Raw genomic sequence first — 22,461 nt, forward strand, 5'->3', positions numbered from 1 at the left:
CTGCTTGCGAGGCAAAGGGTGAGCACAAGATATTCATGTGAAAATGGACAAACTATAACGGCTAGCACTTTTAAAATAGGAAGGTGTCTAAGATTGGAACCAAGTCGTTATAGTGCTGTGCCTTACTCACTCTTTATCAGGAATTGAGGCATGAACTGATTGACTACAACAAAGCTGATCCAATCACATATAGGTGTAGGGCTTTTCCCACAGTAGCGGCATGCAGCATGCTGTGATGGCACACATTGACAGCAAGGAACCGCCCTTCCATGCCACCCTTCATTACGACACTGTACATGAAACAGAAAGAGAGCTATCTGGTCTATCCACCTGGAGGGAACCGGAAGGCTCTAAGCTCATCATAGATGCCTGGTTCTACCCCCAGTGCGCCAATCCTTTCTCTCTACTTGTGGGGTACCGAGCTCTTTCCTCCGATTCTCGCTGCTCCCCCGACCTCTTCTCAAGCCACAAATAGCCTTTGGCAATACGTACACACTACACACACTACTACACAGTAGTCTGCTGGCCCCTCCAATACTCCACTCGGGCGCCAGCTAGATAATATGATCCCGTCTGGGGGAGCGAGCTCACAGGTCACCCGCTCAGATTCTGGGCCGTTACGGCTCGCAATTTCCGACGGAACTATTGGACAGCGCCAACAGAACATTCTCTGTAACCTTGCGAGAGGGTTTGTCTCCTCCGGTTGTCGGCACTATTAAGCGTGACATCGGACCCTCTATCACGTGGATGAGCTTGTTGTTGATACTCCTTCCATGAATATGATTTGGGGAGATCACATTGCAGGGGTAATAATTCACGCAGGGTTTGGATGATGATTAATATTATTCATTGCGTAAAGCCTAGTGGCCAGGTCTAGAGCAAGGTGTGCTTTGCACCCCATTGCTGCGATGATTTGTTTTGCTGCTCCTATTGATTTTGACTGACAACTCGCATGCACAATGTGTGTGTGTGTGTAGCAGCAGCGCCAGCAGCATCAAGAATTTGGGGCCGATCCACCCGCGCGATATTTTGCCCCAGTCTGTGACCAGCACCATTTCACGACCCATTCAACACTACCTACATCCAGAAGTCAACGTCGGTTTGCTCCTATTGATGACGTTTACCTACCATTCTGATGCTGCTACAATTCTTGAGGCTTTTTCTTCAATAATGATATTCTTCAATGCGTACGGGGGAACATTGTAAGGATCTAAACGACTCATCTGGAGAGGACGACTAGGTCTCGATGCGGCGGGCGAGCCGAATCCAAGGACTCCCGCTTTTCTCCAGTTCCTAGTTTCAGTGGGTCTCCCAAACAGTGACCGCATTTATTGAATTCTGCCCAAATAATTAATCCCCCGAACGAACTAAACCGCAGGATACCGTTCCCAACTCCCAGTGTCGTCCCAGGTTTGGTCCGGCCCAACGATTCGCCCCTCCATCGGCATGCGGGATCGGCTGCGATCCTACATTGGGCAGCTGGCGGGCGGGCCTGCCCTGCTCCTATCCCTCATGCTGCATAGCGCCTGGAAACTGGGCTTAGTCTCTCCCGGGTCTGGATGCTGTAGGCCAGCGACAACCACCTGGTCCATTATTAATTCCTGATGCATTGGCAATGATACCTTGTTAGTTGACTTCCTTACCCCCCCCAAAAAAGGCCCTACTGTACTACAACGTAACTTACTAAGTTTTCAACAGGGGAAAACGATATGTGCATGATCGTCATAAGTCCACTCCCTCTCCACCAACTTCAAGACTTAGTCCTCTCTGCCTCCGGCTTCGAGACCGCATGACATATGCACCGTCCGCACTGGATGGGCCATCGAAATACCGAGTGCAAACAAGCCGCAGGCTGCACGATTTCCAAGTCATTCTATCTAACGGATAGTTGTGTTGTGACAATGGCTAACTACTGACTCATACGTAGAGGGTTTTCCTCATCGCGATCCAACCAAGGAGACGACACTTCATCAAACATCAACAAAATGGATTCGTGAGTAAAGAGGACCGCTGTGCATGTGTGTGTGTGTCTTATCATAACGATCATCGAGGTAGGCTCCGATAGCGCAGAGAAATCCACCCTAGTCCGAGATCACCATACGCGCACAGTATATTACACAAAAGGAATAGTAGATAATTTAGAGAGCATACGGGATAATCTAAACGGAGCGCTTACGGGCCTCGGTTCCGTGGTATCTGGCTGGCTGACCCATACTCGGCTGTTCAGCAAAAGGGAGATCGTGAAGTGTACTCCGTACCGCAGGGGCCGATCCCCGATCAAAGAACACACAGTAGTAGACTTACGCTTTGCAATACGGATCCAGCGGGAGAGAAAATCTTATTAGAGACAAAGAGCCGAATGATTTACATTCTGGTAATAATCACTATTTTCGAGCCTACCTGACTAACTGTCTGACTGACGTAAAAGGGGGCAATGGAAGGGAAGCCGACGGAAGCAGACCCGAGTTTCTGAGACGCCGTGCATCCATCTCCAGTCCAGAGTTGCGAGTAGTGCATGCAAACAAAAGAAAAGTCACAAGAGCCGGAATCTTTTCCGAAACCAAATATGACGCATCCTCCCTTGGTGTGTGTGTGTGTGTGTGTGTGTGTGTTAGTTAACTAACTGACTCCGGAAAAGTCACCGCACTACTCCGTATGTATACCGCCCCGTGGCTGCAACCCTGCACGGAAGAATAGCGTCATGACAGTTTTGAGGATGTCCCAGGGTCAAAAGTAGTCGCGAAGGAATATTCTACAAAATAAAAGTTTCCCACTGCAAGCACCCGATGGGGAAAGGTTTCCAGAGTCTTGTGTCTTGTCTCATGGGGATTGGGGATAGCACGTTTAGTTCAGACCAATGGCAGGATCTTGAATTTGCTCCCGGTCCCCTCCGGTGGTGGCCAAGTTGCCGATGACTGGTTGTGGCGGACAGGGCCAGTAACGTGACCGGGCCGATGGAGACCACCCCCCCCCTCAATCGGGTATGGAAAACTGCCATCGCCTTCTTCTGGGTCCGTTGCTACTCCTTAGTAGTAGTGGGGAAGAGGAGGAAGAGAGGGAGGGGGGACGGGCTAAGAGGACGGAAAATACGGAGTAAGGGGACGGGAGTTGGTTCACTTGACTGAAATGGGTAGACTACTACTTCCCTACTGTAGTTTACACATTGAGAAAAAAACCGGCTGTGGAACGGAAGCTGAGGAACTGGGTGGAAACCACTAAATACTTAGTAAGTACTTCACTAAACTTGTTTTGGTCGGAGGAGGAGGGGGTCCTGCGTTTGGTGGTGGATCTCTACAAACAGTCATGGATTTCTGAATGGTCGTTGGCATCTCCAGTGGGGGTGTTTTGTACAGTAAGCAAAGCGCAACGACTGGCCCAAAAAGACATCCGTAATCTGATTGTGTCTTTTTCATAGGTATTATTATTATTAAATTCTGATTATTATTTCCTTTTCCCCCACCACTCCGACTGGAACCCGCTTTTCCTTTTTTCCCAAGCCTCCAACTCCCCCCAAAAAGGGACTAGTCGATGCGGTCTGAGGTAAATACAGACCCGCACTAGCGCCGGCCTTCTTTTCTGGCCAGCGTGACTAGTGAGTATAGTCTAGTCCATGATAGGTAGCAAGAGTCTTTTTCACTACTCAACTAAAACCCCCCGGCGCGGTTTGACGACGACGATGACAACCCCGATGATGAGGATGATGATGATGATGATTAACCCGGGTCAGGTCCTCTTTTTCCTTTCCCCTAGTCTCAAAGTCTAGTACGGAGCACACCGTCCGCCATTGGGTTTCCACTTTCTAGGCGGAATTCCACGGTTCTGGTCTGGGGGAGGCGACCATGGTGAGTGGATCTGGGGCTCATCATCCCCAACGCCAACGCCTCCTGACTGTCTGGTTTTTTGACTGACGGTTGGAAAAGGCACTTGCGACATTTGCTGCTGCTACTGACACTAGTTCAATCGTACTTAAACATTCTCCTCCCCGGCCCCAGGTCATGTCTCGATTTTCGTCCCTTTGGACGAAAAGATTGGAACGTGGTCCTGTGATTCCTTTTTTCTCTTTCTCTCTCTCTCTCTCCCCCTTCCGGCGGAAAGTGATTCTCTAACTTAATTCCTGTATGGATTTATTTTAAATAAATTAAAAAAAAGAAAAACAGAAAAGGAAAAAAAAGGAACATAAAAATCAAAAGGAACCCTCTCCACTCTTGTTACTTCTACCTCTTGTTGGGTCACGTTCTGGATTTCCTTTTCCTACTACACACCTCTTCCTCCACCTTTCTCTTGTTCTAACTCTTTCTACTTACTCCTTACTCCTACCCTCGCCATTTTTGTCCTATTACCTATAATCCTCTTTATCTACCAAGAAAGTCGCATTGTTTATCCTACTCTGATTATCGCTATACTACTCCACGCCGTTTCTTCTACAGTTTCTCTTCCACCATTGATACGACAAAAAGGCTGGCCTACTCACGGATGATCTGGTTCAACTGAATTCACGCTTTGCATAATGACTAACACTGCTGTATCAACAACTTCTCCCACCCCTCAATCCACCGTGGAAACCGAGGCCAAATCCAAGAGGAAAGCCTCCACTGCCGGTCTGCCCGCCAATGCCCGTCCTGTAAAACGGAGGGCGTCCAAGGCGTGCTGCTGCTGTCGGGCTCGCAAAGTGCGGTGTGATGTGGTCGAAAATGGTTCGCCCTGCACGAATTGCCGCCTGGACCAAGTAGAGTGCATTGTTACTGAGAGCAAGAGGAGAAAGTTCGTCTACGTCGAATACATGTCTTCCGTTTTCCCTCCACAGAAGTGCCGGCTAACCACGAGCGCGCCTTGTTGCCACTGTTCAGGAAATCACGTGTTGAGGTCGATAATGCAAACCCTCATCAGCTGTCTCAATCCCCTGCAGAAATCCCCGATGACGCGGCTAGTCTGTTCAGGCGACTTAGCGAGTGTCATGGCCTTTCCGATATGGCTCCGGCTTCTCCCTCGCAGCGTTCTGTAGATCTGGATCAGGGGCAGCATATGCCACATCTTTTATGTTCGTATCCCACCTCGATTAGTCTCGGAGATCGTGGCAAATGACCCATCACCACTGTATCATTGTCGATAAGATGCTAATGCGTACTTGTACAGATCAAAGCCAAGCGAACAGAATTGGCTCCGGGGATCGCTATCGAAGAAGGATGGCCCCGAATCCCGCTGTCCCAGCGACGCTTCCTTTGCACCACGTGACTTCGCAGATTCAACAGCTGCTGGACCCTTCCTTTGCCAATACCAGGTCTGGCGGTGTTGTCTTACCAGACTACATCCGCGGATTGCCGCCACGTCTGCAAAAAGAGGACATCGACTACTTGTCCATGAAAGGAGCTTTGACTGTCCCCGACGTGGGACTACGCAATGAATTGCTGAAAAGCTACATCCACTACGTCCACACCTATATGCCCCTCCTTGACCTAGAAGACTTCCTGCAGACGATCGTTCAAAACGATGGCATCCGCCGTATGAGTTTATTGTTATTCCAAGCCGTGATGTTCGCCGGCACAGCTTTTATCGACTTGAAGCATCTCCACGCTGCCGGCTACGCCACCAGAAAGGCAGCTCGTAAAGCTTTCTTTCAGCGCGCACGACTTCTCTATGATTTCGACTACGAAGTTGACCGAATTTCTCTCGTCCAATCATTACTGCTAATGACCTACTGGTATGAGACGCCTGATGACCAGAAGGATACTTGGCATTGGATGGGTGTGAGTTTGTCCCTCGCACACACCATTGGCCTGCATCGTGACCCCGGCAACTCCCGTATGGATGTCCGGCGCCAGCGGATGTGGAAACGGATTTGGTGGAGCACATATACGCGTGATCGTCTGATCGCCTTGGGAATGAGACGTCCCATGCGCGTGAAGGACGATGACTGTGATGTTCCGATGTTGACTCTTGACGATTTCGAGTTTCATCCCTTCTCGCCGGAAATTGTGAGCATGGTAGGCAACTCGGAGATTCTTCAGAGCGTGAGCCATCAGAGAGAGCTGGCTTTGATGTTCATTGAGAAGGCCAAACTTTGTCTCTGTGTGAGCCATGTTCTATCGGCTCAATATTCGGTTCTAAGCCACAAATTTGGTGGAACGATGGAAACCACCATGATGTTGGTACCCAAGAAATCAGCAGCGGAGACCTTCGAGGTTCGTCGTTGTGATCAGGAGCTGGAAGACTGGCTGGCCCACCTTCCGACAGAGATACGCTACGCCCCCGCAGCGCCCTCCAAGTTAAATGAGGCGCAGGAAGTTCTTCACTCTCATCGTGCACTCCTGAAGATGGTTTATTTGACCACATCCAGCGCTCTCCATCGCCCTCAGGTCCTACCTGCGATCCCGTTCCCTTCGATGGACGCCGAACTACAGGAGATTTCTAGGAATAAAGTGCGGTTTGCTGCGATCGAAATTACAAATATTGCCCAGGATCTACACAGCCTAGACCTGACCCGCTATTTCCCTACAACTGGCGTTACGGTCCTACTTCCCGCTGTGATTATTCATCTCCTCGACATCAAGTCTAGTGACCACAACGTTCGTATGACCAGCCTTCACCGGTTCTACCAGTGCATGCGCATATTACAACGTCTGAGAGAAATTTATGCATCGGCAGACTTCGCTACGTCGTTTTTGGAGGCTGCCATTCGCAAGGCCGGAATTCAGCTTACAGTAGCGCCGCAAGATGTACAGGCACGGACGAACAGCATAGTTGACACCTCAGCACGCGTCAACACTTTGACCCCACCCCCCGACTCTCTCGCGCAGAAGATCCCTGACTTGACGTATCCGAAATCCGATGGCGCAAGACGTGCCAGCCAGCTTCCCAAGGAGAGCGGTCCTGAGTTCGCATCAACGCCCCCTCCCTCCGACGGTAGCGAGAATGGGAGCACCAGCAACATCAACCCCAGTTATCACCAGGATGCCTTCACCATCCCCAACTTCGATTCGGAGCTGAGCATCAGTGAGCTCATGGATCTGGCGAATGATGCGGAAGTAACCCAGAACGACTTCGATGCCTTGATCAACTTTGACGATGCCGGTGCGGACTTCCTTGCCCCCGATGATGGCTTGAATACCGGGAATGGTAATGGGAAGAACTATGGCTTTGGCTTGGGTACCATGAACAATCTTTCCGATATCATGGGCTTCGATACCGAGAAACAAGGCGTTGGTCTGACCGGCTTGGGAGACGGACAACTTGCCGACGATCGCGCTGCGGCATCACGGAACGATATGAACACTTTCGCAGCCGACCTCGATGCGGAACTCGGCCTGAGTCTTTAAGCGGCTTGGAGACACTGTTGCGACATTGTTTCATATTTGTGCCATGATTTAGAACTCATTTGCTTTCTGCACTGCTCTTGGCGATCTTGTTTGGCCGTTTGTTGAAATAGGCCCCTTTTACAACATATGTATGCATCAAAGGGAAATGGGCGCTTGGCGTTCGCGGGCTTTTACGTACCGGGTTCGAAATCCTGCGAACCTTGGATCGGTTGATGCTTATTTCTTATGTACTTCATGTGCCTGATTTGTCCCCCTGCACGGGGCAATTGTTCCCATTTTATGTACATACAGAGTCGAAAAGTACGACATGAGAAAATGAATGACCTAACGCATGCTACTCGGGTTATAGTAACCTTAGCTTCGTCGGAGAGATGTAGTAGTGTATGTTGATTGAACTATGTAGGACTGGCAAGGGAAGCAGGTAGATCGATGAATCGAAGAGGATCTCGACTTCTTGTAGACCACCCTTGCCGGGCATTCTTCAGGTATGTCTATGCTGCTGCTGCTCCGATCACCCTTGCAGTGAACACCACCCATTGACCGCTTGGGGGGGAATCTTGTCGCCGTCAATTCTGTGTGGCATCTGTTGAGTCGATACGGTCGGTCCATATCTCTCTCCATACAGTGGAAGCTGACAGCATATGGAGAGGATTATCTGCTAGGATGAAAAAACATACACCCGCAGATGGGATCAATCAAGATGTTATTGATAGGACGTTGTGGAACAAACCGTACTCATACCCTCAAAACTTGCTCAGTCGCAGCAACTTGAGCGGACCGGCTAATACACCTGTATACCATCCAGGTATTCGGTCTGTGCTAGTTTGTTGTCTCAAGTGGAGATCCAAGATGTGGTCATGAAGTACTACTAGTGGTGGAGAGGAGGTCCCGTGCATACCAGTCCCGATCAGGCAGGTGCTTTGGGTCAGGCACTTTCCCGTCTTGTCTGTCTCTCCCTCCACCATCCTTTCATTTACTCTGTCTCTCTTCTATCTTCTTTTTCTCATTCCACCTGTCATTGGTTTCAACGATGGACCGCACATCTTCTCTTGTTTTGTGTCTTTTTCTTGGCCTCTTCCCCCGCACCGGGCACTTGAATCATCCTGTTCAATCCCGGTCCCTGCATCATCTTACTCACAGCCACAGCGTCTGCCATTGTGTAACTAACAAATAGCTCTCCACCATCATCCAATACCTGTCCCGCCAAGGAAGTTGGGCCCCCGATACCACATTGACTGAGTCACAATCCTTTCTCAATAGCCTTACATTCGGGGCACGGATTCGATCAGTCAACTGTCACAGTGCCAATTCATCCACGTCCTGTGAGGCACGGAATCCAAACCAAGACACTAAGTACCAAGGTACAGCACTAGCGAGACAGCGTGTTATCACTATTATTGGCAAGTTGACCACGGGATTTCTCATGCAGGGTTCGGCTGCTCCATCCACCCCTCCTTTTCCTACCCCAGTAATTCCTTTCCGCCTCGGTTATTGGAGGAGATGCTGAGCTGCTTAACTGACGCCTCACCGATCAGGCCGGAAACGGCGGCGGGATACAACCTCGTTTCCACACAATAGTGTTTGTCTTCTGCAAGCTGCACGGCATTGCCAATTGCCGCCAGCATGTATCTTCTATCCACTGGATATGAATTATTCTCCCCTCACACCATGTGGGCCTGCGACTTTTCTCTCAAACTTTGTCGCTCATGCAACGATGTAGTATATAAAGCCCTGGCTGGGGTTGGCATCCCCCACCCATCGTTTGCTGACCCTTCTCTCCTTGAAGGACTCCTATAGTGGCTTGCGGTGCATGTATAGAACCAATCTTCGAAGATATTTAACTAGGTATAGCTGTGACTGAGTCTGTCCTTGCATTCAACAACACCATGCGCAGCTCTCAGTTGGTGCCCTTATTGGCCCTGGCTGCACTCAGTTATGCTACGCCCGAGAATAAATGGTCCTCCACGATGAGAAGGCAGTTACCAAAAGCACCCACTGGCGTCAAATCAATAAAAACTCCGAACAATGTCACCATCAGGTATAAAGAACCAGGAACCGAAGGCGTTTGTGAGACGACGCCCGGAGTCAAATCATATTCCGGATATGTCGATCTTTCGCCAGAATCACATACCTTTTTTTGGTATTTTGAGTCACGTCGTGATCCCGAGAATGATCCAGTGACTTTGTGGCTGAATGGTGGCCCTGGAAGCGATTCGTTGATTGGGCTTTTCGAAGGTTGGCCAAATATCGAGGCGGAAAGGACGAATAGCTTGAATATTCTGACGCTTTCACAACAGAGTTGGGTCCGTGTCACATCACCCCAGAGTACGAATCAATCGTCAACCAGTACTCCTGGAACGAAGTCACCAATCTTCTTTTCTTGTCCCAGCCCCTCGGCGTGGGTATGAAATCCTGTTGCCTTGATACATCATGAGTACATTGCTTACGATCTTATCTGCGAAGGGTTCTCTTACAGTGAAACCGAGGCCGGGTCCTTGAACCCAATTACTGGAGTCACCGAGAACGCCTCGTTTGCTGGAGTCCAGGGTCGATACCCAGTTATTGATGCCACAATCATCGGTTAGTTGTCTGGTATGACTCAGTTAGCATTCTACTCATGTTCCTACTTTATAGACACGACCGATATCGCTGCACGCGCAACCTGGGAGGTACTTCAAGGCTTCCTCGGTGGCCTTTCACAGCTGGATTCTGAAGTCAAGTCCAAGGAGTTCAATCTCTGGACGGAGAGCTACGGAGGGTGAGTGCAGCTTTCAGATCAGATTGACGTATGCTGACTTGATCAAGACACTATGGACCAGCTGTAGGTTTTCTTCTCTGGATGCACAGATATGAAGCTGATGACCAAAGTTCTTCAATCATTTCTACGAGCAGAACTCGAAAATTGCTAACGGGGAAGTGAGTGGAGTCCAACTCAATTTCAACTCTCTCGGGATTATCAATGGCATCATTGATGCCGCCATTCAGGTGTGTAGAAATGCAGCTCGCGCAGAGGTTTTGACGTAAGAGACATCGCTAAAACAATGAATAGGCAAACTACTACCCGGAATTTGCTGTCAACAATACATATGGAATTAAAGCTGTAAGTTTGTTATCCGCACCTCGTGGATTTATATCATTCTTGCTCATACTTGCTATAGCTCAATGACACAGTGTACAACTATATGAAGTTCGCCAACACGATGCCCAATGGATGCCAGGATCAGGTTTCTTTGTGTAAACTGACCAATAGAACCTCGCTAGCTGATTATGCTATATGTACAGAAGCAGCCAACATGTGCAGGGACAATGTTGGTGAGTGGTTTTGCAATTCCCCTGCAGGGATGTATTGATGAAGGGCTTCGCTAAGCTGTTGTACAGAAGGGCCTTATTACCAGTTTGGCGGCCGTGGCGTGTATGATATTCGCCACCCCTACAATGTAAGTGACAAGGATAAGGATTGCACTTTCCGAACAGGGACAGAGCTAATATGTCTACCTAGGACCCGACCCCGCCGTCCTACTTCGTTGACTACCTCAAGAAAGACTCAGTCATGGATGCTATCGGCGTGGACATCAACTACACCGAGTCCAGCAGCGACGTATATTACGCATTCCAGCAGACCGGCGACTTTGTATGGCCAAATTTCATCGAGGACCTTGAAGAGATCCTCCGACTCCCCGTACGCGTGTCTTTGATCTACGGCGATGCTGACTATATCTGTAACTGGTTCGGTGGTCAGGCCATCTCACTCGCAGTGAACTACACCCATGCATCTCAGTTCCGTGCAGCCGGTTACACACCCATGACGGTAGATGGGGTTGAATACGGGGAGACGCGCGAGTATGGCAACTTTTCTTTCACCCGCGTATATCAAGCCGGGCATGAGGTCCCATACTATCAACCGATCGCAGCGTTGCAGCTGTTCAACCGTACTTTATTTGGATGGGATATTGCAGCGGGTACTACTCAGATTTGGCCCGACTATACCACCAACGGCACTGCGCAGGCTACACACACGCAGTCGTTCGTACCACTGTCCACAGCGTCAAGTACCACCGTCGACTAGGATTGCGGGGAAATCTCCTTCTTTGGCATGGCTAATGTTGTGTTATTTATTCTGATACTTGTCCTTAACCTAAAAGAGTGGCACGCAAGCTTTCTTAGACATGTTTGCCTTCAACATGATTTATCATACCACGACGTCGTCCTACAACTTATCAGGTGTTCTGGCAACACTTTGCAGCGACCATAAAGAGTCATGTCATATTAAGTCCATTACGGTAATTCGTAACTTGCTGTGGCTAACGTAATTGTGCCTCAGCTAGATGTCGTGATACGCTCCAAAACCCAATCTGATCATGGATATCCAGCGAAATAACAGGAAGGAAAATAAAACATAATCAACCACCAAAAAGACAGAGGCTAATGCCTGGCCATCATGGAACTCCAGCAACCTCTTTCCGCTGAAATGGAATGCGTGTATATAAAAGAAAGCTTAGTCATCATTTCACGATAGCCAACTCCGGGTCCTGCTTCTTCTCGGAAGGATGGTCTTCCAGCGGAACACCCACTTCTTGAGCGGTCTCATCCGAAAAGTTGAGGTCCGCTTCGACGTCGGTATGCTCCTTGATCTTCAAGAACACTACGGGCGACGCGATGACAAGACTGCCGGCGAGCAGGCCCCAGCAGGAGGCGAATTCCGTCATGTAAGGGGTTCCCACGGCATCCATACTGCAGCAAAGTATATTCATTAGCTTCTACGCCTAAATTCGTGAGCGAGGGGGCTTCGAGGACTCACCGCCACATGCCAGCTGCACCAGCAGACTGGATGCCTTTGTAGAAGCCGGCGAAGTTGGCCAACTTTCGAGCGTTGTTAGTCAGTGAACCCATGAACCTACACAGCCCGTATCAGTCAGTAAACTGCAGACAATAAGCGCAGCCGCCAAAGATAAGAGACAACAGCGGCACTAACCAGTATGCACAGGTCTGGAAGGCAGCGTCATAGAAACCATAAAACATGTACAAGAACATGGGTCCAACATAGCCGCTGGTCGTCCAGTCGGTATCTGCCTCGACATCCTTCCGGGTGTATGTCTTCTGGAAGGCATAACCACCGCCCCAAACGCCCATTGTGAGGGCAAAAAGGAGTCCAAGACCAAGCTTGGCTCGGACTGGGCGGGTAAGGAACTTCAAGTCGAGGATCTGGCCGAATACAAATGCGCCAATCATTTGCATAAGCCAGTAGAGGAGATTGTTGAGGGCCCGCGTCCGGATGGTGAAAAAAGCACCATTGACACTGTTGAATTGATAGGCAGTAAACCAGTTGCTCCCCAAGAACATGGGAAAGAACAGGATGATGTAGTAGTCGGTCCGAATGGTGTCGTAGAGGCCTTTCAATTCGGACTTCCACGTGGGGTTCTTCATCACGATGACATGCGAGCCATCCTTGCGCTTAACATACTTCGAGTCTGAGAGGGCCCAGGCAAGGACAAAGCCAAGCGCCATGAGCACCATGAAAGCGATGTAGGTGCCATCATTCACCTGACCAGCTTCAGAGTGCAGGTTTTGACCCAAAGGTACCTGCATACCAGGGTCAGAAAAGTACTACCATTTGGAGTGAACCATCAAAGGACTCACCAAGCTGCCAATCACACCACCCAGGTTGAAGATCACCCAGAAAATAGCAATGAATTTACCCTTCTCCTTTTCGTTCGGGTAACTCATCATGACCGCACCCTGCGCACACCACAGCAGACCACCGCAGACACCTAGTAGCGCGCCCGCAAAGATCAGGAAGCCGGAGTTCTTGTTATGGTTGTACGACAGAAGGGAAGCCACATAGAGGAAGTAGCCAAAGCCACCAATAGAGAGGGTCAGGCGGAGACCAATGCGGTTTGCGATGGACCCGGCGAAGAAACCAACTACTGCGAAGGTACTGTACAGAGCGGTGTTGGAATCGCTGACGTCGGTAGGGTCCAGCTGACCACCTCCGCCCAAACCGCTGACTGCATTGAACATGCCCGGGCAAAGGAAACACACGAAGGAGACCAGCAGAAGTTGGGATTCTGGGGAGGCAAAGTACGGCAACGACCAGGGACCGATCTTGATTGGCTTGTACATCCAGGGTTTACCAGTGAGCTGGGTTTCCTGACCGGCCTCTGGATCTGAAGTGACCGCGGGGACGTCCTTCTCATGATGGAGGTCTTCCTGTCCCGTTGTGGTGGAAGCCATTGTCGTTGATGGACAGCTTCAATGCTGTATGGAGATGCCCCAAGAACAATGGCAGATGGGGTGAATTTATTTGCGGCTTTTCGGCAGGTCAGCAGGCGTACTCAAAATGCGCAGGTATGTGCATATGTAGACGGGATCAATGGCATGTATGTGCAGGTATAGACAGTGACAGTGTAGAAATGTGCGTGCTGGGAAACAGACGGGACGAATGGTGGCTGAGGGAAAGATGGAAGAGACACCTAATAACGAAAACAAGATAAAGGGGGGGAAGAGGAAGAGAAGGAGAAGAAATATAAGAAGTAGATACAATGGAGGAAAGCAAATGGGATGAAGGGTATCACACTGAGAAGAAAGGACGGAACTACCCCGGGGGAAATGAGAAGGATGACGGAGGAGCCAGCGATCCAAAATATGTAGAAATCTGGTAGCACGCACTGGGGCGGACCCAGAGAACTAAATTTAAAAGGGTTGGACTTATGGCAGTGAAGGAGGAAGGGAAAAAAAAAAAAGGGCAGGATCAGGCAAGGATGTCTTAGATGATCCGGGGTAAGAATGAAGGGGTGGGCACAGAACCCAGTAAAGGAAAAACAGTGACTGGTCACGGGCGCAGGCAGAAAAAAAAAACGTGAAACCCTTGGCCCAAGCTGCAGCTGTGGTAATGATAAATTGGGTGAAAGAAAAATTAAGGTCGATGGGGGCTCTGGCTTATTTTTATCTCCGGGGGCTCGGATATGAATCGTAACATCCAGCTGATGGGGAATCTCACCAGTCTAAGCCACGAGGAGAGTGCGCCGATGGGGAGGGATCAACTTGGGCAAGGATACCACGGTGGGAGTAGGGAGGATGAGACAACGGTGATAACAGCCATCATCGGGGAGGAGGAAGACACACGACACACAAGAGATAGGCAGGAATAGGGAGTTAGGTAGCTCCACGATACGAAGAACACCCAGATAGACAAGCAGCCGATTCAACGCCAGTGTTGCAACGCACAAAACCCAATAGAGAATGGGAAAAGTCAATGGGATGACAAGACAAGAAAAGCCGTCGTACCTTATCTCTGGGTCCTCGAGCCGGTGGGCACAGAAGACGCACTAGAAGAACTAGCTTACTCGTTTAGTGAGTGACGGCGTGGTCAGACGGCGAGATAGTCAAGCACCACAACGAATCATCGGTCTCTGACTGACTCTAGCGGGAACCCGATCAGTCGCAGGATGGAGAATAGAACAATCGACACGATCCACTCGACCCCAAGCGACCCAAAAGTCAAACCGAGATAGAAAACTAAGGGGGGGGGAAGATGAGTAAGAGAAATAGAAAATGCGGAGATGCAACTCAAAAAATTAAGGGCGGAGGTAACAGAAAAATATTGACCCAATCAATGGCCAAGGGAATAACAATGAAAAGAGACACTGGATGTTTTGAATGTCAAGTAGTAGCCGATCGAAGATCCGACAAGGAAATTAATCAGACTAGCAATGCACCTCCGATGCAAGTTTGCCAAATGACAACCACGAGGCCAATGGTCGAGACCCCAAGACCAGTCGCGTGTTATCACGGGAGGGGAGGCTTATCTCCAGGGGTTGGATTGGAGATATAGTAGTAGTAGTAGTATAGTAAGATGTGAATGGAGCAAAGTAATCGCAGTGATAGCACAGAACAAGCTAGGGAGAAGAGGAACTGTTGTGCAGGAAAAAAAGAAAGAAGGAAAGAAAGAAAGAAGAATTGAAGAGGACAGACGGACCTTTCTCACTGATAATCCATCGACTGGATGTCAGTTGGATAGGATCGATAATCCGGTTTAACTCATCCGTCATCGGATCCATAGTTAATAGGGTTGGTGGTGAAGAACGAAAGAGAGAGACGGAGAGCGCGCGGGCAAGGCCGATGGAGCAGGCGAGTTGCTGCAACCAAACAAACCCAGAGTCAGCGGAGTCAGCCTCAAGGTGGTTAATCTGGCCATGGAGCCATCCTGATTCACCCGGCGGAGCTGCAAAGGCAACGGTGACATCGCTCCTTCGAAGCTTAGCCGAATGCGGGGAGACGATTCGGCTTATTTGCTGGTACGGTCGTCGTGAGGTAGCATCCAAGAACCCAAATCCCTCCTCTCTTCGACCCTCTTTTTTCTCTCCCGCTCCGCTAAACCTGCGCTGGTGGCTTTCGCTACCGATGAGAGTTTTCTTGGGTCTCCCCCGCCCAGTGGAGTCGGACCGGACCCAGTAACCGAACCCAGTGACCCATTGGATAAGAAGAAGCACAGTGAAAACTGAAAAGAAGGAGGAAGGAAAAAAAATAAAGAAAAAACAAATTAACCACAAGGAGCGGGAGGATGTGAAAGGATAGCTAGGGAAATAGGCAAGAAAGAGAGAGGTGGAAGTGAAAGAATTCTAGGGAATTGGAGAAGAGAGAGTGAGAGTGAGAGAGAGTAAATAGGAGGGTTTACTAGAAGAAAGAGAAGCTTGAAAGGTCCGAGAATGGAAATGAAAATGGGAAAGAATGAATGAATGCATGCAGACAAACAGCAACCAACACTTTTCCTTCCTGTTTGGGGTCTGCTATTCAAAGTGTCCGAAAAAGGCAAGGGCCCTGAGTCACGTGGATATGTATCAATTCAGACGTTGTTTAGTATCTCCCCGTATTGCCGTATTGTTTGTACGGTTTGTATGGTTTCACCAGCCACTCTGTAAGATACGGGGGTTTGTTCGTGTCGGTATTGATTATGACGAGACAGACGAGATAGGGAGCCCAAAACTATGCAACATGACCTCACCACATACATACTCCAGTAATTTTGCCTATCAAATTGTGTAGTTCTCCCCAAATCAATTCGCTTCGTTTGGACTGCTTCCTCGTCTAAATAGACTAGTTCATCAAGTCTATAGTCACTTGCTCCATCGGCTATCTCCCTCAAGAGCCCACTCCGGAGTAACTCCTTACTGCCAACCATGGACGGATCCCGGGGAAAAATGTCACCTCGTCGTCCGCCTCTAATCTTACGCCTTTACTACTTCCTGTCCGATCCATATTCATCTCTCTACACATCGACGTCACATTCCGGCCCCATCACGCCCCCCCAAAAACCATGGGAATGGCAACGTCAATTACCCCAAGCCGTTTTGCCCGAGGCCAACCGTACAATCATCATGGCGATCGAGCTTGTTGTCCACGTTGCCTGCCCCTGCCTTTGCCCCATCCAAGTTCCTGGTTCAATGTCACCATGTACTTTGTAGTATTCCCTCCACGTCTTCTCATTCATTCATAATGTCCTACCAATTTCCCTCCTACCCCGCAACAATTTCCTCTTCCCCTCGTCCCGTCTCATCCCCTATCTCCTCTTAGTAGTTCGGACAGCCCATCCATCCGTCCCATCCGTCAGTCTATTCTCCCCTCCCCTCACATCATCGACTGACTCCCCAAAGTCTGGTTGTGAGCGCGGCGCGGCTTGAAGTATACCCAACATGCCTGGCAAAACATCCACCTCCCTGCCCCGCATCACCAAGTTCACCAACTGCCGTATCGTCAAGGGACTTGACCTCGTCGAGCAAGACGTATGGATTGATTCAATCTCTGGGAAGATTCTCAAGGATCAGGAAGCCTTCTATGGATTACATCTCTCCCCCGATGTGGTCATCGACCTAGGCGGCCGCATCTTGGCTCCCGGCCTTATCGATGTACAGTTGAATGGTGCTCAGGGCTTCGACTTCTCCGTGCCCCAGGCCTCAAAAGAACTATACGATGAAGGTCTGCGGGCCGTTAACAAAGGTCTTGCCAGGACGGGAGTGACTTCATACCTCCCGACGGTAGTCAGTTCTACCCCCGAAGTCTACTGGCAGGTATGTCTCAATTACCCCCCACACCTCCGGAATACCAGTAAACCGAAAATAAGCGGCAAAAGAGGCTCATTCTTGAACGCAGGTACTTCCATCGCTAGGGGCATCTGGAAAGAGCCATCGCGCCAAAGATGGCGCGGAGTCGCTAGGCGCTCATGTCGAAGGTCCATTCATCAGCCCTGGTCGTAATGGCGTGCATAAGACAGAAGTTCTTCGTGCAGCAACATGCTTCGAAGATGTCATCGCTTGCTATGGCAAAGACAACCTCACCGGCCCATTCAAATCAGTGCGCATGATCACAGCAGCTCCTGAGGTTGGAGACATGCTGCCGAACATTCCCTCCCTCACATCAGAGGATATCATCTACTCCATTGGCCACTCGGACGCAACGTACGAGCAAGCCCTCACCGCCACCCAGCAAGGCGCCACCATGATCACGCATCTTTTCAACGCAATGCGCCCCTTCTACCACCGGAACCCCGGTATCTTCGGCCTCCTAGGGCAGAATGAATGCCCGCGACCATTCTACGGCGTCATCGCCGACGGCATTCACCTGCATCCCACCTCAATCCGCATTGCCTACAACGCCCACCCCGAAGGCCTCATCCTCGTCACTGACGCCATGAAGCTATGCGGTCTCCCCGACGGTATCTACGACTGGACCAATGGCGAGCGCATCATCAAGAACGGCGCCCGGCTGACCCTCGAAGGCTCGGACAAAATCGCCGGCAGCTCAGCCACCCTCATTGAGTGCGTCAACAATTTCCGTCGCTGGTCAGGCGCCTCCACGGCCGAGGCGCTCAACGCAGCTTCCGCCACCCCCGCACGCCTTCTGGGTTTACAGGGCGTCAAGGGGTCCCTGGAGAGTGGCGCGGATGCGGACTTGCTTGTGCTGGATGATGAGGAGGACCCCTTCTCGGGCCCCACCTTGACTGTGAGACAAGTCTGGAAGCGCGGAGTCAAGATCTATGATACCGGCAAATAAGATGCAGTGCCTTTTGACTTGCGCACACGCTGTCTGAACGAGTTATGCGCTGCAGAAATTGTTTGGTTGTTACTCATTCATGCGTTATGCTCGAATTTCGATCTCTCTAGCAGGCTTGGGAGTTTTGGTTTGGATTATGCTGCTCGTTCCTTCTTGGCTCGCGTCGGTTTAGAGACTTGCATGGAGTGGGCTCCCGTGTGCTCTGTTCATTACCTTTCTTTTTGTACTTGGGTCATTACAACAACCGGGATAAAGTAGACCTCCCACATGGATAGTAAATAGAATGTCAATGATAGATACAGGCCACTTCGGTTCCTTTATGAAGATCTATTTTGTTTCTACATTGGTGTACTAGGCATATTTTTTGAAATAAACTCTATTTCTATTCATTTCGATATGTCTGGTGCTTCCTGCGCAACATGCCAGCGCTATATAATACAAGCAGATCGTGACTTGGGATGAATGACAACCCAGATCACACTGTACATAGGATATTGGTACTGCAACAGCAACCAAAACATCCAAAAAGACAAGCCAGGATTTCAAACAAAGGACAGATAACTGTATATCCATGAACCTTCCCCTGACCTGGTGATTCTTCTTCGCTTTAAAATCATCAATCATAAATCATGTAAGGCAAGCCGACTCCATCGCATATGCATGCATCTGTCGATCGAAGCTAACGCCCTCACTTGGAGACTACACATGCAAAGAAAAGATCTCAATCGCTTGGGTCATGCATGCGCCGTTCCATAATCAACTCCCTGCACTTTAGTTCTATTTTCCTTTTAATTTTTCGGTTTGGATGAAATCGCCATGCGCTTACAGACGGGGCTGCTCGCGCTTCCATCCGGCCTCTTCGGCGATGAGCTCCGCAGCACGCTCGCCAATGGCCAACACAGTCAACATGGGGTTGATAGTGGGCATCTCAGGGAAGACACCGGCATCGGCGATACGAACGTTCTTCAGGCCACGGACCTTCAGCTTGGGGTCGACGACGGCCATGGGGTCGCGAGTCAAGTTACCCATCTTGGTAGTACCAGCGGGGTGGTAGACGGTGTGGGCAACACGACGACCATACTCGGAGAGCTCCTCGTCGGTCTGCACGTTGGGGCCGGGGGCAACCTCACGCTTGATCCAATCCTTGAAGGGCGACTGCTTGGCAACCTCACGAGCCGCCTTGAGACCAGCCACGATGGTAGCGGCATCATAGCCCTCGGGGTCAGTGAAGTAACGGAAGTCCAGGGCCGGCTTGACGCTGGGGTCGGCCGAGGTCAGGTAGATACGACCGCGGGAGCGAGGACGAGGGATGTTGGGGGTCATGCAGAAGGCATCGACCGGAGTGTCGTAACCCAGACGCTCGGTGTTCAAGCAGAAGGGGATCTGGTAGCAGTGCATCATGATGTCGGCAGCACGGCCGTCGAAGCCATTGGCGTTGGGAAGCTCACGACGCAGGAAGATACCAGCGTCAGAGTCCATGGTGGTCTGGTTGGGGGGAACGGGGCGGTTGAGCTCCCAGATGATGATACTCTCGGGATGGTCGAGGAGGTTCTCACCCACACCGGGGATATCCTTCACAACGGGAATTCCCAGGCCAGACAGCTGTTCGCGAGGTCCCAGGCCAGACAGCATCATAAGGCGGGGGGTGTCAACGGCACCAGCGCACAGGATGGTCTCCTTCTTGGCGCGCAGGGTGTGCTTGGCGCCCGACTGCAGGGTCACATCAACACCGGTCACAGAGTCTCCGTCAACATTGACGCGGGAAACCCAGGCATTGGTGAGGATAGTCAGGTTAGGACGCTTCTCCTCGCCACGAAGGATGGGGTGGATATAAGCGACACTGGCGCTGCTGCGACGACCGTCATCGGGGTTGTAAGAGACGGAGAAGAAACCAACACCCTCGGTCAGTTCACCCTTGGAGCGGATCTCCTTGTTGAAGTCTTCGATAACGGGGATGTTCATGGCGGATGAGCAAGCCTGAACCCAGTCCTTGCACAGCTGGTTGCGGTGGCGGTTGTGGACGGGCTGAACGGTGTTGCGCAGGTTGTCCAGAACGCGAGTGAAGGTCTCGAAAGACCAGCCAGTGCAGCCGGCCTGCTCCCATCTCTTGCAGTCGTATTCGAAGGGACGGAAAGAGATCAGTGTGTTGTGGCTGGAGCAACCGCCCAGAACCTTCGCGCGGGAGTGACGGATGTGGCTGTTACCTGTAAAGTAGAATAGGGCATGAGAAGGATGATCTGCGATTGATGGTTGTTCGGATGCAAGGGGAGGGTTTTTCACAACATACCCATGGGCTGTTCAACGGTGGGGTAGTCGTAGTCCAACTCGCCGCCAAGCAGGTTGAGCCACTCCTTCAGCTTGAGCACGCGATCATCCATGAAGTCGCTGGGGCCACCCTCGATGATGAGGATGCGCTTGTTGGGCAGGTATTCAGCCAGACGACTGGCGATGACACAGCCAGCTGTGCCACCTCCGACGATGACATAGTCGTAGCTGTTGACATCGCTAGCGGGGAATTCGTTGGTGGTGGCCATTTTGGAAGATGAAGATAAGGGGATGTAAATTACTTTTATGCAGGGGAGATCAGAAAAAGAGAGGAGATTATGGGAGAAGAGGGGAAGAAAGATAAGAGATAAGGATGAGGAGAAGAAGAGCGATGGAGAGAGGAAAAAGAAGTAGAGAAAAAGAGGGAAAGAGAAGTTGGGAAAGATGAAATTGGGGATTTTAAATTTTGCAGGACAAGCAAGAGATGCGGTGGTTTCTGAGGCTGAACCGTCAGGCCATCCAATCCATCCATTCATCCATTCTCTTCCCTATCTTTCTGTATTCCTTATGCTGTTTGGCCTCGTCTTGTTCCTTTCTCACTCGATTTTCTCACCATTCTTTCCCTTTTCTGCCGGGTGGGTCGTCTTCTAAACCCATTCCGGAGAGAAACAGGACCCACACCTTTTACTCCACCGCATCTTTTTCTCAATCAATCTTGGCTTCTGAGTGGTGGACCAGAGATTTGGTGGGTCTATTAGTCAAAGCCAAGACTTACGGCAAAGGCGGAACAAAGTTCTTAACCAAAAGTTTTTATCTTTGGTCAGTTTCGGGATGCGTAAGCGCTTTGGCATGCCAAAACTGTTACGTGATCTACTAATCCCCCGGATTGTTACTCAATCTTCCCCAAGATTTAGCCAGGTGTTCATCAGATGACCCGGTCTCGTACTACGTCTTAGTATAGAGTAGTATACATCTGGGTATGGGGGAATAAGAGGTTGGACCGCAGAATCAGCGGAACAGCAAGTTGCCACGGTGAAGTTCCGAAGTCTGCCCGTCGTGGATGGTAACCGGGCGGGCACTCCACACGAGATCCAAACACTAGGACACGCCACGATCCCGCCTACTAGTTGGGCGCTAACCAACGGTTATTTCCATCGGAGATGCAGGGCCGAGGCGAATCCCGGGATCAGATTGCCTGCTTTGGTGCGAAAGTTGGAACAAGTTGAGGGGAGGAAAGAAGCGATAGGGAGAGAGGGAGAGGGAAAGGGAGAGAAACAGGCTGGGCCTGTATACAGATACCGCATTGAGCCATAGCTTACTGAGTACTCAACTTATATCACCTGCCAGTAAGTATCTAATAGATCTCCTACCTGGATTCTCATACAACAGAAACCCATCCCGGCGACCTACTATGGAAGAGGTCCTCTTATCAATCCAAGAGATTTGCCAGACTTCTGTAGTTTAGACAAGTAGTATTTCTCTCCCCAAATCGACCAAGTAAAATCAAGAAGATAAAGCCGAGGTGGGAAAATAATGATAAATAAAAGTAAAATGGAAAAAGAAAAGAAAAAGGATCGCCGCCTGCCGGATTACATCATCGGACATTCCAGCAAATCATCGGGTTGGCGGTGTAGTCACGAAGTACTGTTTTCGGCTTAGGCGCTTCGCCGAGGTACCTGATCTGTACATTAATGCTTCTCTTACTTTCTAATACTTTTTGAAAACATCTCTTTTTTTCCCCCCTCCCCTCACTTTGATCATATCTATCTCTATCCCCTCTGAACCTTTTTGACTCCCCGTGCTTTTCCATTCAGTGGTTCTACAGTCCACTTCATCG

At 50.2% G+C, this 22,461-nt stretch overlaps 5 protein-coding genes across 5 annotated transcripts; 3 read left to right on the top strand and 2 right to left on the bottom strand.

Annotated features, from left to right (window-relative positions):
* Positions 1 to 4,507: 4,507 nt before the first annotated feature.
* On the top strand, positions 4,508 to 7,313 carry farB1 (putative C6 transcription factor (Ctf1B); the record flags this gene model as incomplete). The annotated part of the gene is made up of 3 exons (XM_041683330.1): positions 4,508 to 4,761; positions 4,848 to 5,038; positions 5,134 to 7,313. The coding sequence occupies 3 exons, from the start codon at positions 4,508 to 4,510 to the stop codon at positions 7,311 to 7,313; spliced, it is 2,625 nt and encodes an 874-aa protein (XP_041547602.1).
* Positions 7,314 to 9,199: 1,886 nt separating this feature from the next.
* Positions 9,200 to 11,379, top strand: AKAW2_70719S (S10 family peptidase; the record flags this gene model as incomplete). Its single annotated transcript, XM_041683331.1, has 10 exons — positions 9,200 to 9,548; positions 9,611 to 9,715; positions 9,777 to 9,893; positions 9,948 to 10,071; positions 10,119 to 10,134; positions 10,182 to 10,298; positions 10,363 to 10,413; positions 10,472 to 10,625; positions 10,692 to 10,750; positions 10,813 to 11,379. The coding sequence occupies 10 exons, from the start codon at positions 9,200 to 9,202 to the stop codon at positions 11,377 to 11,379; spliced, it is 1,659 nt and encodes a 552-aa protein (XP_041547603.1).
* Positions 11,380 to 11,815: 436 nt separating this feature from the next.
* AKAW2_70720A (unc-93 family MFS transporter) lies at positions 11,816 to 13,544 on the bottom strand (the record flags this gene model as incomplete). The annotated part of the gene is made up of 4 exons (XM_041683332.1): positions 11,816 to 12,044; positions 12,112 to 12,207; positions 12,286 to 12,893; positions 12,951 to 13,544. 4 exons carry the CDS (start codon positions 13,542 to 13,544, stop codon positions 11,816 to 11,818), a joined length of 1,527 nt encoding a protein of 508 aa, XP_041547604.1.
* A 3,458-nt stretch (positions 13,545 to 17,002) lies between these two features.
* On the top strand, positions 17,003 to 18,359 carry AKAW2_70721S (N-acetylglucosamine-6-phosphate deacetylase; the record flags this gene model as incomplete). The annotated part of the gene is made up of 2 exons (XM_041683334.1): positions 17,003 to 17,377; positions 17,460 to 18,359. 2 exons carry the CDS (start codon positions 17,003 to 17,005, stop codon positions 18,357 to 18,359), a joined length of 1,275 nt encoding a protein of 424 aa, XP_041547605.1.
* An 822-nt stretch (positions 18,360 to 19,181) lies between these two features.
* AKAW2_70722A (GMC family oxidoreductase) lies at positions 19,182 to 21,160 on the bottom strand (the record flags this gene model as incomplete). The annotated part of the gene is made up of 2 exons (XM_041683335.1): positions 19,182 to 20,563; positions 20,647 to 21,160. 2 exons carry the CDS (start codon positions 21,158 to 21,160, stop codon positions 19,182 to 19,184), a joined length of 1,896 nt encoding a protein of 631 aa, XP_041547606.1.
* Between the last annotated feature and the right edge of the window lie 1,301 nt (positions 21,161 to 22,461).

The sequence above is a fragment of the Aspergillus luchuensis genome, chromosome 7 (assembly GCF_016861625.1).
Source record: "Aspergillus luchuensis IFO 4308 DNA, chromosome 7, nearly complete sequence".
NCBI lineage: Eukaryota > Fungi > Ascomycota > Eurotiomycetes > Eurotiales > Aspergillaceae > Aspergillus > Aspergillus luchuensis.